This window comes from Anolis sagrei, chromosome 2 (assembly GCF_037176765.1).
Source record: "Anolis sagrei isolate rAnoSag1 chromosome 2, rAnoSag1.mat, whole genome shotgun sequence".
Taxonomy (NCBI): Eukaryota; Metazoa; Chordata; class Lepidosauria; order Squamata; family Dactyloidae; genus Anolis; species Anolis sagrei.
Window position 1 is genome coordinate 230830103 of NC_090022.1, and position 15498 is coordinate 230845600.

At 38.3% G+C, this 15498-nt stretch overlaps 1 protein-coding gene across 3 annotated transcripts in view; it reads right to left on the minus strand.

Annotated features, from left to right (window-relative positions):
- PTCH1 (patched 1) overlaps nt 1-15498 on the minus strand; it is a 120773-nt gene that overhangs the window by 52400 nt on the left and 52875 nt on the right. For all 3 annotated transcript variants that reach the window (XM_060762069.2, XM_060762068.2, XM_067464457.1), the window contains exons 3-6: nt 5422-5611; nt 3687-3756; nt 2802-2893; nt 1508-1706 (exon numbers count right to left, since the gene is read on the minus strand). In XM_060762069.2, the coding sequence (XP_060618052.2) occupies nt 1508-1706; nt 2802-2893; nt 3687-3756; nt 5422-5611 (551 nt within the window). The remainder of the gene's footprint in view (nt 1-1507; nt 1707-2801; nt 2894-3686; nt 3757-5421; nt 5612-15498) is intronic.

Below are 15498 nucleotides of genomic sequence, written 5' to 3' on the forward strand. Positions count from 1 at the left end.
AGTCAAGCAAGGATACTTTATAAATGTCTCCTAAATTCTTAGAAATTCAAAGAGCAAATCCTTAAATAAAAAACCCAAATCTCCTATTTATTATAATCCAACCCACAGTGCCTTGTAAATTGTTATTGTTTGAATCTTCTATATCCTTCAGAGTATGTCACTTGATAATTAATATATCTATAATTTTGTTCTTAAAACAAATGCGTTTAATATACTGAGTTATATATTTTTCCATCTCATATAATGTATTAAATGTTAAATATGACATTAAGTCTCCCCAATAAAAGGAAGTATAATGATTATACCATGAAAGTCTCATCCAAATGTGCAGTCTAGGTGAAATTGTTCTCAACATGCACAATTATTCTAATCGAAAATTAGAATAATTGGCCCACACATACTTTTTAAAGACACATTGGCTCTCCTCACTATTTGTCCTTTCTCTGTGTTCAAGGAGGTATTTGTGCTCACATATACATTTATATTTTAATGGACATTATTGAAAATCATATTATTGAGTGAAATGTAGAATCTCTTAATATGCACAGTGAGAATTGTGGTTCCCAAGTTTCTTGGATTTGATCTGCCAGAATTTCTTAACACTGGCCACATGGTAACATTTGATAAATCAAATTTGGGAAACAGCTGGGTTAGGGGTTTATTAAATTTATTACTAACGTCTGCCTTCACTGATATTATGGCCTTAAAGATTGTAAGTGGAAGCAATCAATAACAATCATTTTAAATGACAGCTTCAACTATTCTATCACTACGTGAAGCAGCTTAGTGATTTCAGCTGTTCTGAATCTCCTTGTGGAGAGAAAAAGTGGAATATAAACAAACATCACCATCATAAAAATTGTTATTGTTATTATTATCTTACAGATTCAAAGTCATTGACATCCTAAACAATTTTACTTCAAAGAAAGAACAAAGCTGGAGACATAATACTGCATAAAATATCAAAAAATCAGGAAAACCAACTATTAAGCAAAGATTAATCTTGTAAAATGTCACTCTTGCCTCAAGACATTTTTTATCAGCTCCTCTACTCCCATCATGAATATATGTGCCAAAATCATAACACACATCCAATGGCAAATGCTCAAGTATGAAGTAAAGGAGACTCGGGGACACAGGAAGAAAATAGGCAGCGGTGAGAGCGAAGCTGTTCACCTGCATGAGAAAGAAGCCCAGCGTGGAAGCAAAGAAGGAAGTGCAAAGAACTTCATTTGTATTATGGAAACCTTGTTTTTGTAAATAGTGCAACCATATTATTTTGCTATAAAGAAGAGCCTCCTATGGAAGAGATAACATTGGTCTGTATGTTTTTTAAATCGCTTTTGGCTACTGGTGCTGGGTCATGCTGCTGCCGCTAAGTTACTCTGCTATACATTTATGGGGAGGGTCTTTTGATAATAAGCGCACTCGCTCAACATGTAACACATAGTTCAGCCATTTCTACCATAGTTTTTTGGAGTCAGCTAGCAAAGACAAATTAACTTACTTTGGTTGAATTTTTGTTTGGGGCTGTGATAGGACAGTCAGGATCATCGGGATTCAGGCAAGGTCGATCCATATACCCATGACCAACTTCTGCCTTATTTAGCATTTCCTCCCAGGTATCTACTTGAGAGTTTATTTTCTTTAACTCTTCTAAGAACTCTAAAGGGTCAAAGTTGGTCCACTGCAAATGGGGTTTCCCTCTGTTAAAAAAATGAATAGAATGATGAAAGGACATCAACAACCTTCAACGTGACTGCATAGTTGCTTTCTTTCCCTCCACCCACCCCTTCTTCTTATTGATCTTCCACATTTGAGGGTTGAACCATTGCAAATTTGATTAACATTATCTCCAGGAATCTTCACATCCATCAGCACAACTTTGTGGTCTACTTTTCTAGGCATATGGAGGTTCTCCAATGCAATTCTATGGTCAGCCTCTGACAGAAGTTGAACACAGAGTAATGCTAGAGGACTAGTTTCCTAAGGAAATGTTCTCTCAAGTTGAAAAAAATAGTGGTTTAATTCATGGCTTTCCCAATTTCACAGGAGTTTTGCACCCCTAATCCCCATGACCAAAGGGTCAAGAGTCTCTAGCCCTCCAATCTAGCCCTAACAAAGTGTACTCAAACCTGGTAATGTCAGTAGATAGACATTCAGCAGCCTGCCTCAGTTCTACTGGAGATAACCTTTCAAAATCCTAGGAAAGTGTCTTGTATTGAGTAAAATCTAGCCTAATGTCTTCAACTCAAACTGGCAATGAATTCAGGATTATTTTTCAGCTCTACCTGAAGATTTCTGGTATGCTGTTATGGTTTCCCATCCAAATACTATCCAAGGGTGATTCTACTAACCCTATTGAAATCAATGGGCTTTAGCTTAGATCCAACCCAGTATGTTACTGTTTATTCATGCGGAGTGCTCCAGCTGTTCCAAATGGTGCATCAGTCACTAGGCATAAACATTTGATATAGTGTTATCTCTTCATGTCAATGCACACACTGTAGTAGTTTAAAAAGGGTGTGCTGCTACTCTTGCATGAAATTGCAACTTCCCTATGGGGCGGCAAAGACTTTCAAGTGTCTGAGTCAGTAGACCATTGAAAAGATGGAACTCCATCCATTATACACGTATGTGCATGCAAGTGTGGCATGTGCACATCTGAAACTTTGGGGATATTTTCTTGCTGAGGAAACATTGTTGTACAGATAAAATACTTTGGCAGAGAATAATAACATTGAGGTGTACCATACATTTAAAACAGGTATATACTGTAGGAAAGATCAAGCAACACTTACGGTAGATATGCAGTCCCTGACTGTAACTTGGCACCCTCCCAGAAGCAGTCCAAAGGTGTAATAATTAAACAAGGGTAAAGATGTTCTATAATCTGTCAAAGATAGAGAGAGAAAAAAGAATTAATATTAATTTATTATTTATTTGTTTACAGTATTTATATCTGCCCTTCTCACCTCTACGGGGACTCATTGCTTTACAGAACACACATACGACAAACATTCAATGCTGATTATACAATGAATAAGGGCAGACAACACGAACAGAGGTAAAGGCCGTTTTTCTCATCTTATTTCCGGCATCTTGGAGGCTGTGATTGACTCCAGCCACAGGCGTGTGTTTGCTGTCGCTCCATCTTCCATACCGAGGAGCTTTTCTCCAATCAATGTCCTTAAGAGCACCTTTATTTCCTCCCTGCTAAAAGTGGTACCTATTTTATCTACTCGCATTTCTGATTTTATTTTATTTATTATTTATTTACAGCATTTATATTCCGCCCTTCTCACCCCGCAGGGGACTCAGGGTGGATTACAGTGTACATAGTGTACACATATATGGCAAACATTCAATGCCAATTTTGACATACAACATATACAGACATACACAGAGGCTATTTAACTTTTTCTGGCCGCCAGGGGAGCTGTCGCTTTCATCGTCCATCTGCGACCTACTCAGTGTGCTGATGCGCTGGGACTAACAGCGGGTGCACACCTTGACCCAGGCTTGAATTTCTGCCCCTCCAATCTGCAGGATTTTTCTACAGCACAGAGGTTTAGCCTGTTGTGCTAAGCCTGGCCCCAATAGAATATTTGAAATAATAACAGAATGTCTGAAATAATTATTATTAACTCAGAAAGTACACAAGATACTAAGGGTATTGTCTGTACCTTGTCCATGTAGCCTGTTTCTGTGATCGGTTCTCCTGATTTATGACATAGGTGTTCCAATTTCCATTGTCTGTAAAAATTAAAAGTAAGACAACCATGTATTAATTAAATGTATATGCCACCCAAGTAGACCAGAAAGATTTAAAGAAATGGCAAACTACATAGGAAATGGGGTTTTAATTCATACTGAATAAGGATTCTCATATGTAATAGCCAAAATAGGGGCTGTTTTGGTTTGTTACAAAGAATTTATCTTTGTAAACAGGACTTGAATCAGGCAGAAACTGTAGAGAACATCAGTTCACCATGTGCATGAATGTAGAGATTCTCTACAGTGAAGGGCATAGCCATTTGTCAAGAAGTTTTTCACTTGTCTTGGATTATCTTCTAGGCACTGTTTTTGCCACAATGCATTTTGTAGTCACTTCTGCTTTGTCAGTTTTGCAGCATACTATAATTTGAATTATATTAGTTAACCTTCGAAAGGTTAACATTACCAAGAATTATGGTGGTAACAAGTAACTGGATCTGATGACCTTCTGCCTCTAATGTTCAGCTTGAATTTTAGGCTCTACTCTTCAACTTCATTTAACACCTCAACTCATTAGAACCATAAAGCCAATTGCATCAATAGTTTTCATTTATTGATGACCACAAATTGTGAATTCTGAATTAAATTATGAATTCTTGAGAAAATTATTAGAACTCTGCCACTATCTTGTCAGCTGGGTTTTTTTTTTTTAATGTCAGGAGTGACTTGAGAAACTGCAAGCTGCTTCTGGTGTGAGAGAATTGGCGTCTGCAAGGATGCTGCCCAGGGGACACCCGGCTGTTTTGATGTTTTACTATCTTTGTGGGAGGCTTCTCTGATGTCCCTGCACGGGGAACTGGAGCTGACAGAGGGAGCTCATCCACGCTCTCCCTGAATTCAAACCTCCAACCTGTCAGTCTTCAGTCCTGCCAGCATAAATGTTTAACCCATTGCACCATCAGGGGCTGCCAGCTGGCAAAGGTCTTATTACTTTGATAGCTGTGTGGCAGGTAGAATGTATATTATATATTTTCTTGCGTTGTGCAAAGCACAAGCTTTAAAAAGATTTTATAATGTAAGGGAGAGTTCTGTTTTCTTTTAAGTCTGAAGGATACTGTAAGCATATCATATAGGCATGCATACTTGTTTTGGACCTGAGACATTGTAAAGCTGATGCTAAAAAATGCTTGGGTTAAATCTAACCCTAAACTATGGTATCTATCATCTTCAGAGCCTGGAGAAGTTACTTTTTTTTTTTTTTTTTGCACTGCAACTCCAAGATCCCTCAGTCACTTGACATTTTGACTGGGGATGTGATAGGATCCTGGGAGTTGTGATAAAAATGAACTTTTATGAGTTCTAATCATTTTTTACCAGTGGCCAGCAAACATGCTTAGGAGGCTTGAAGAAAGGGGTGCCTGTGTTGTAGAGAATTAGATAGGGGTGGAATTGATATTGGCTTCCCTCTTGTTTCCTTCGCCATGCATATTAAGGAAAACTGGTTTTGTAGCCTGATCCACTGATCAGGCTACAAATATTGGAAAGGAGATGCACAAATGCAACCTGTACCTCTGCCTTATGAAAAGATACTTAGTTGAAGTCTGACCCTCTCACATCTGTCACTGTCAGCACTTTTTCTAGAGTATGAAGTGGGTCTTAGTTTGGGGTAGGAAGAGAGATAGAGCCTTTAGTTTCCCATCTTACCTGTTGTACATATAGACATGTACCCTGCTGGCCTGAAGTGCAGAATCAAGGTGCTGTCGCAGTGCTTCTGTTGTTAGTACATTGGCGAAGTCTTCTTGTGGCGTCTGAATCATGAGTTGGGGATTAAACATGGCCTCTTCTCCAATCTTCTGGCGCGTGTAACTTAACTCCCGACTCACTCGTCCACCAACTGACAGACAAATATTTACAACCTGGGATCAGCCAACAATAACTTACTCTGGATTCACATTCTAAGATCTCACAGGCCACCAATAAACTTTCCCATATGCATGGAATGTTCTGTAGCCAGTTAAGAGCTTCAAGCAGTTTTAAAAGAACAAATTTCATTTACACTGCAGCAGCAAAGCAATATACGTTTTCTCTCTCTTTTGAGAATCATTGTTCCAATTCCACAAATAGAGATGTGTCTTAAGTTGATTCTTGCCAGACACGTGTTCTTTCAGTATCATACCCAAATTTCCACATGTAGAAAGTTTATTAAAAAGAAAGAAAGAAAAGAAACCTTTTCCTTTCAGACCAGACCAAATATTTCTCTGTTACAATTTCTTACACTTGTATAAACAGTCTGCTGCAATGGCACATTTCAAGATAAATGGCTTCAATTTACACTCTTCTCCTAAATAATTTGGCAATGGCAGAAGGGGAAATGTTTATCTTCCATAAAAAGGAGGTAGGAGGGAAAGAGTAAATGAGCATTAGTACGTCTTGCTGCTGCTAGTTAAAATATAAAAATACTGTTAAGCTAGGGTCACATAACGGTGCAGGTTGAGTCGGCTACATTTAAGAAATCAACTCCAAGAGTCTTGAGTTGCTCCACTGAATTCCAATGTACCAGAATTTGGATTCCAAGGTAAGTTGGAGGTTAAGACACACACTAACGACACAAAAATCCAGTATATCATCAAGTTTAAAGGAGGGTTGAGGAATGTGTGGTCCTCTGAATGATATTGGACTACAAACCCCATCAATCCTAGTCAACATGAGCTATGGTGAAGGATGTTGGGAGCTGCAGTCCTACAATACCTAGAAGGCTTCATGTTCCCAATCCCTTGTCTAAAGTACACTAAAATATATTCCCCTGAGCTGCCATTCAATAGATATTTACTTGAGTGTACTACTAACTCAACGGGCATGATCTCTGACCAGACAATACTGTTGGTGAAGGAAAACAAAACAAAAATGGTCCAAGGAAAATCACAATGGCATATTTCTAAAGAACCATGCATGACATCCAAAACATACATCAGAGTTTCCTTTCTTCCCATTCTTCCTCCCATCTACTCCTGAGAAAGAGGGAACCTCCCCCCTCAAATGGTTTATGATGCAGCATGAGGAGATGCAACCAGAGCAAAAGGAAATTTGAACAAACCAACAATCCTCCTATGCCTGAGCTGAAATGCACTTTGGAGGTAAGCCAACAGTTTAGGGTAGAGAGCACATTATAGTTGTCAAAGCATCCTTTAGACACTTGAACTGTGCCATATATTATGGTATTACAACCATATACGTCTCCCTCTCTCCCTCCAAACCCCCCTCTCAGCTTACTGTAAATACTCAATGGTTTCTTTCATCAAAACCAATGAACTGAGGCAGTTTCAATGTTACCCTTTTCTCTCCCACAGCCCTCTACAAATTGACAGGACACCAATCACCAAAGCTAAGGGCATTTTTAACATCTGAAAATGTCAACTGATTCATGATTACAAGAACTATAATACAGAAGTGAAGTTCCTCCTAAACAGTACCTTTAAGTTCTCAAATGCAATAGCGTTCCCACTATCTGCTATTCAAACATAAGTAACAGCATGTGACGGACTCAAACACATGATTTAGTATTTTAGCTGACATCAGTTTGGCCTGTATGATGCACTTGGCATATTCATGCTCATGCATATACACATCTCCCAGTAATCCACATAAGTATGTTGAACTACTGCTGTCTTATAAATTGGGATTATCTGTCTGAGTAAATGCCTCTACACAGATATTGTATGTTCCTGGCATTCAGGTGCCCTCTCCCCTTGGCCCTTCGGATATGGCAAGGACTATGTTTATACATCCCACACAGATATTCTACTTCATATAATTGTCACTTTCGTATCACTCATGCAAGGTCACAGACCACTGCTTCCACTAAATATATCAACTTACAGTGCATACCAAAAAAGAGGCAAGCAACAGTTCCATCATGCCTACTCCCAGAGGCAGATGGAAAGGTTTTCCTTCTGGTCCAACTTCTACTACCTGAACATGGAAGAAGGGAGGAAGAGGTAGACTCAGCTTCATCATGCCTAAACCCAAAAACAGGTGAAAGCTGATGAGAGTGGTTATTCTTCTGAGGAGGTAGGGGTTGACAATTCCGAATGTTCTGAAGAACAGACTAACAAGCAAACACACTGATGTTTCTCAAAATCTCTTCCTTCTCAGTCAAATATAACAAATGTCATTTGTTGTCTGTACCTACAGACTTATAGTGAAACAAAATGTTCAATAAGTTGCCTGAATATTTTTTTCAAGCTATAATGAAACGCTGGGTGTTAGTGAGTGAAGCCGAGGAGCCCCCAATGGTGCAATGGGATAAACCCTTGTGCCAGTAGGACTGCTGACCAAAAGCTTGGTGGTTCGAATCCGGGGAGCAGGGTGAGCTCCCATCTGTCAGCTTCAGCTTCTCATGCATGGACATGAGAGAAGCCTCCCACAGGATGTTCCCCGGGCAACATCCTTACAGATGGCCAATTCTCTCACACCAGAAGCGACTTGCAGTTTCTCAAGTCACTCCTGACATGAAAAAAAGTGAGTGAAGCTGAAAGTACAACAAAAGTAAGTTCAGGTGCTGATTTAAGGTATTTCAGGTACAACTCTTTTAGGTATGTGACCTGAAAATAGTATTCTTTTCAACAGTGTAATAATTTTCTGATAAATATAGAAGTATCTGTTGTTCTTTTTATGTTTTCAAAAATTCTAATAAAATAATGTATATTTAAAATTTTGAATGTGTTTGAACAGAATACTGAAAACAAGCATAATAAATCAGATAGCATTATTTCCAATCGTTTTTTGCTATCCTCTCAAATCATACTCCACTGGAATGTACTAGTGGGTAAAAAAATAAAAATAAAATAAAGCCAGTAATCATATTTATAAAGAACGGAACATGTATGTTTCCATACATCTGTGTACACTTTTCACTTATTAATAAGAAGAATGTATGGAATCAGTTTTAAAAGCTGGGTAACAGGTATCCAATATTAATTTTAAAATCAATCTCCACATGTTGTGTTTACCTTCACCAGAGAGCATCTTATACTCTTACACTTTTAAAATAAAGCTTTCAGTTCATCTTGCATAAACACAATTGTATCTTGTTATTCCAATTAATAGTTCAAATGTTAGATTCTAACATTCATAATTCATATATTATTTTATTTTTTGATTCACTGGAATTAAACACTAGAGGTCAAATCTTGTTCAAGACAAAAGACAACATTCCTCTTCTCTACTGAAAGTGGCCAACTGTTTAGTATCAACAGAAATTATTGCTTCTTACTCAAGGTGCTGTCAAACTATATTAATCTCACTTAACAAGGCAAATTTAGCTAATCAGCATTACATCACAGCAGGCAAGAAAAGCGAGTCTCTTCTCCTTTTCAACCATAAAACCATACATGAAAATCTACAGATAAACAGATGTGAATAAAATGATTTAAAAATGTGAATTTGATTAATGAACTAAGCATAGTTTAGTACTAAATACTTAAAGGAATTTACATACTATAGTTGGTTTTCGAGGGAATCCATTTAATGTTTCAAAAATCAGATTCAGAAATAAGATATCTGAATACTGTATAAAGGATATAAAACACCCTTGAGTAAAATGTTCAGGATATCTAAAATAGTTTTTTAAGCAGCAGCAAAGGGAGAGCCATGTGATAATGTTCTTTTTATTCTTGTTTTAAGTCCTGAAAGCATAAGGATCCATTGGCCCTAATGTCTCAGGTGCAAAAGGAATGAAGAGCACCTCTGAGACTAAGTGAAAGAAATTTTAGCATAAGGTTTTGTAGACTGACAGTTTGCCCACTCTGGCCGAAAACCCCATACCCATCACAAATGGATCACTGGCTGTCCCCACGAAACACAACGCTTGCAGATGAATATTGTTAAATTTTCCCACAATACTCCAATTTTTACCCACTTTTGGCCAAGTCAGTGGATATTCCAGAGTTTGCTGGAACTCCAGGCATATTCTAGGACTTCGTGGCAGCCTGGACAGCAGGCTTGGTCTGATTTAGACTGATCCATTATCCAAATGGACACTGTTCCTGTCGCCTTGCACTGAATAGGACATGGAAAAGATGAATTATGCATATGTCACCACTGCAACTTCTAGTTGGCCACAGAGCTCCATCTGAGCTCTTGGTCATCGTGGACATTTCTGATGTCTCATGGGGTTTGCACATGTTGAAGGAGGGGAGCTAACCTGCTTGGTATAGACATATACTTAAACTTCTTCAGTAGAAAAAGTATGTATCTACAGTGTAGAGTTATGCAGTTTGACACAACTTTAACTGCCATGGCTCAGTGCTAACAAGTTGTAGTTTGCTGACACACCGGCACACTTTGGCAGAGAAAGCAAAAGACTTTCTAAAACTACAACTGCCATGATTTCACAGCATTGAGCTTTGGCGGTTAAAGTGGTGTCAAACTGAATTAATTCTACAGTGTAGATACAAAAGCTTATGCTAAATTTCTTTCACTCAATTGGTCTCAGAGATAGTACCATGTCCCTTGTTGACTGATATTCCAGACTAACACAGGCATATCTTTGAATTCTAATGCCTCAAGGACCAAAGTACCCACCATGCTTCAGAGTGGAGGGATATTTATGGTCTATAAGGATAATCTTAATATGTAGGCAGATTGAAACAGAAGATCATCTATATTTGATTCACAGTCCAAATTCATATAATTCTGCTGAGAATCACTAAGGGCCTTTCTCCACTCTTAAGCAAAATATTTGTCATAGCATGGTTTGTTCTCAAGTAATGTTGATAAAGTATGTATGTCCATAGTGGAACTGCAGCAAAGGGGGACAGAGTCCTGGTGAGTCAAACTGTATTTTGACCACAAAAAGGATACCATGCACACAGATATTCCAAACAATATTCCTCAAACAAAAACAACTGCAAAAAATCCTATTGGATATGGATACCAAAATTATTATGGTTTACTTTTCCTTTCTCCCCACTCCCCTCGCCTTCTTCACACTCCCCTGGGATAGAAAACAATGGCAAAAGTGCATTCATTTTTCAAAATATTGTACAGCATATTGTGGAATACTACTGGCATAGAAATGACTCATTATTCTCAACAACAGCAATGCAGTTCTAAACATTGAATTAGATAATGATATGATGGGAAAATAACTAGTGTACATATATACACTTATAAATAATGGAACAAGACATTTTGGCTATCTTCTGGCTTTTTATGCAAATCCTTATAATCCACTTAACTCTGTAACAGATCAAGAAAAATCAGTTTAACGTTAATAGACATAACTGGATTACAGGCTGGAGGCTCATCTAATTTCTGCATCTAAACTGATCAGGTCACAATATCACTACTGCTTTATTCTGTAGCTCTATTTCGGGCCACTGCAACTCAGTCATTTCTGACAGAGATTTGCAAAACAAGTAACATTTGGAAGCTACCTTGCATTAACAGAAGTGGTCTCTCTCATCAATAAACCAGTTAAAGCTTTGGGAGACACCAAACACTGGTTATATTATTTCAGTATGTACACCCTTTGCCCCTACTGGAACTTTAAGGTAGCCATGCAGTTTTAAAGGAAACACATAACTATCAGCAAACACAAATAACCATTAATAGCTGGTACTAATAACAGAACCCACTGTTAAAAGCACTCCAGGAAAACTGAAAGCAGCAATCTTTGGCTAAAAATTTGGAAAATATATTTTTAATATGTTTCAGGGTCCCCACCAAAATGAGCGGACACCTCATCTATAAATTATTGGATTTCAGTCACCCAAGACATCAACTCCAGTTATAACAACAACAACAACAACAACAACAACATTATTTATATCCCGCCCTATCTCCCCATGGGGACTCAGCACGGTTCATAACAAACAGTGGTAAACATTCAATGCCGTAAACTGCAATCAGAAACATAAACAAGCATAACTCAAAGTAAAACATATTAAACATCAACATCAAGCAATAGTGAAACATTACAACAAATTAGGCATGACATCACTAAAATTACATTTTAACAAATAAATATTAAAGACAAGACTTAGAATTAGGACTAATAAAGGGTTGTTTGCTATTGGGTGCATAACTATGGCCTCATAAGTATTCAACTGGAGTTGGAAACAACCTGCCAAGCCCTACTGCCATCACTGGCCATTAAAAAACATTCCACAGAGATGACCACCACTGAAAAAAACTTTTCTGCAACCTCCATATTTCAAATTGCATGGCCACATGTCCTTTATAACAGAAAACTATTTTGTGTTTGAAGGCATGTCAGAAGAGCCTTCTTTTACAAAAGAAGTCCAAATTAAATATAAAGAGGAAGAACATGGGCATTCAGGACAGCAGATCACTATTATTAGTACCTAGACTCAACGGGCATACAATTCACCTGATTAGTCTTTCTCACCTGGGTGAGATGCTCTGAATATCTGCTTAAATCATATAGATCATTTCTGATGTTGTTTTTATAAATATAAGCCAACACATTTTATCCATAGCAGTGTCCTTTTAAACCTCTTTTTGGAGAAGTGTAAGCAACCACCCTTCTTCAGATGGAAAATACCACAAAGAGGGACTTCAGCTGATTCTTTTAAGTAGGGGTGGGCAATTGTGACTCTAGCGCACTGGTTCTCAACTTGTGGGTCCTCAGATGTTTTGGCCTTCAACTTCCAGAAATCCTAACAGCTGGTAAACTGGCTGAGATTTCTGGGAGTTGTAGGCCAAAACACCTGGGAACCCACAGCTTGGGAACTACTACTCCAGTGGGTTTTGCACTGCAAGTTTCATAATTCTTTAGTCTTCATCTGATTGAATATGTGCACCCAAAAAACCTTCTTCTCACATGTACTGATGCATGTATATCCATATTTTTCAGGTCCTGACTTTGTGGAGTACTATATTCCACCAGTATTTGAATTATGTTCAGAAATAAATGAGAAGTCAGTGGCCAAAATGAAGGAATGGCTTAAGGTATCAATAGTGTCTGAAACCAGATACAATTCCCATTGCCATTCTGTCCTTAAGCTGAAGCTTCTAAATGGTCTACCAACGTAGCACCATGTATAATGCAACTGCAAGGCTCATACTAGTATTTTGAATTGACTTATCTGGAGTTTTCCTTTATTTACAGTAGGAGCTTTCCTTCATTTATAGAAATCTACTCTTCAAGTCCATGCCAGGGAGCTGGCCAATTTCTTCTAAAGAGGAGTTCCTGTCATATCAAACGCCCTGGTCATTTTCTTAGTATTCTCAATATCAAACAATAGAAGAACTCATCACACCAGCTAGAATATCTCCCAAAGGTCTCTTGAGTGCACCAGAATCTATTGGCTGTCAGTCTTGAGGTAGAAGTCCCAGAAGCATCTTCCCCTTCCCACTGAATAAAAATACAATAATAAATTAAACAACCAACAATTTGCTTCATAATGCAGTTTAATTTCACAATGGCAACTCCCTTACTCTTTCTGATGACAAGACTAGTCCTAATCTACATGTCAACTAGGCAGAAAGTACATTGTTGTTGTTCATTCGTTCAGTCGTCTCCGACTCTTCGTGACCTCATGGACCAGTCCATGCCAGAGCTCCCTGTCGGCCGTCACCACCCCCAGCTCCTTCAAGGTCAGTCCAGTCGCTTCAAGGATGCCATCCATCCATCTTGCCCTTGGTCGGCCCCTCTTCCTTTTGCCTTCCACTTTCCCCAGCATAATTGTCTTCTCTAGGCTTTCCTGTCTCCTCATGATGTGGCCAAAGTACTTCAACTTTGTCTCTAATATCCTTCCCTCCAGTCGGGCTTTATTTCCTGGAGGATGGACTGGTTGGATCTTCTCGCAGTCCAAGGCACTCTCAGCAAAGTACATTACTTAGGGCATAAGACTGCTGAATAGGGTACTAAGATCAAGTCCTCCATGTTATCCCAAAATATTTGAGTAACTGACAGTGAAAAACAACCTTCTATAACAACCTGTTATTGAAGCTGTAAGTTAAAAAATATCTACTTTTTACCACTAAAGAGCCAGTGACACGTGTCTATTGCGAAAAGAATCTAAACAGCACACCTCTACTCTGAAACAAACACAAAGGCTACTAACTATAATAAGGGCACCTGCCCACAAAAGCTTGCGTTAAGGCCATTGTATTGTTTCCCAGACCCCTGAACAGCTGCCAGGTGGCAACAGCTTTTAGCCATTTCTAACCTGAGGCATATTTGAACTCATGACCTAGAGGTGAAAGGCTCTGTATCCCATTACAAAGCCCTGCAGCCACACTCTGTATCTTACCAATGCATTAAAATGGTCTGCAATACCAGAACTGGGAAGCACCCTTAATAAAACTAAGTTTCATTTTGTCATCAATGACAACAGAAATCCTGAACTGCAGAACAGTTAAAAGATGCAATAATTTTAGTTTTATATTTTCCCTTCGAAATTGCCAGATCAACACTGCCTCTTGAGTGATTCAACGGAGAGTTCGTTTCTCTTTTTACAATGGCATTTTTCCACCTTTCAAGACAAATTTATAAGACAAATTTATATTGCTTGGTAACTTATTTTCTTAGGAAACAGAAGTATTTATTTTGTACATATTATACTGGCTCTCACTGTATCACTAGATTTGCAGTAAAATAAAATGTCTGAAGACACACGTACAGTATCTGGACAGATGCATTTAGCTTCCAGCAACATTTGAACACTATTTTGTACTTAGCTGCATTAACCCCCTGTCACCCCAGACTCCTTTTGGATATTTGCAGGTGCAAATATCTAGGTGCACACAGGGTAGGTTTCCAAAGGTGGGTAACATTATAAACCAAAATATTTGCCTTCAGGGGTCAGCAGGACATGTTTTCCAATATTGCGCTTTTAGGCCTCTTGCAGATTAATACAAAAAGCTGTAGGAAAAAATTCTGAGAAGAGCTGTAAATCTTCGCCGGCTTCATTTTTGCATGTAAAAGTTAATTGTTACTATTTTTGCTGTTGCTCTTTCACACAGCTGTATAAAATCCACATGGAACTGAATTATGTGGCAGTGTGGACTCAGATAATCCAGTTCAAAGCAGATATTGTAGATTATCTGCCTTAATATTCTGGGTTATGTGGCTATGTGGAAAGGCCCTTAATTATGTAACTAAATACAGCAAGATCCCAAATCCACAAAACAGTGATACATTTATTAGACAACCAAAATGCAAAAAACCCCCCCAAAAAAACCAAAAAAACATGATACTAGCTTTCAAAGCTCTCCTGACTTTTTTAAGAGGCAAAAGATGTTTAAAAATTATACAGAAGAAAACTAATAATGCTAGTTACAGGGCCTACATGCTGTCGTTCAGTTAACCTCCCTGAGTCCCCATGGGGAGAGAGAGTAATATAGAAATAAAGTTTTGTTACTACTACTACTACTACTATTCATTATGGATTTTAATGCCAGCAGAGGGCATTCCCCTTCCCAGTCAGGTGGGAACTGTGACAAAGGTTTTCGTCTGCATCTCTATATTAAAGAGATATTTTAAAGACATACATGTTGTGTATCTCTTATCTGAAATGCTTCAGACCAGAAGTGTTCAATATTTTGGATTGTTTTTTTTAAAAATGGAATACTTGCATATACATAATACCTTGAGAAAGAAATCCAAGTCCAAATACTTTGAGGCTCAGTATTATTTTGTTATTAACTCTACCAAGAAGACTAGCTGGTGCCCCCCCCCCCTCCCCACACACACACACCATGTGTGACAGGAAGTTGCTGGAAATAAGGTTGAACACTGAAAGCCATCCACTG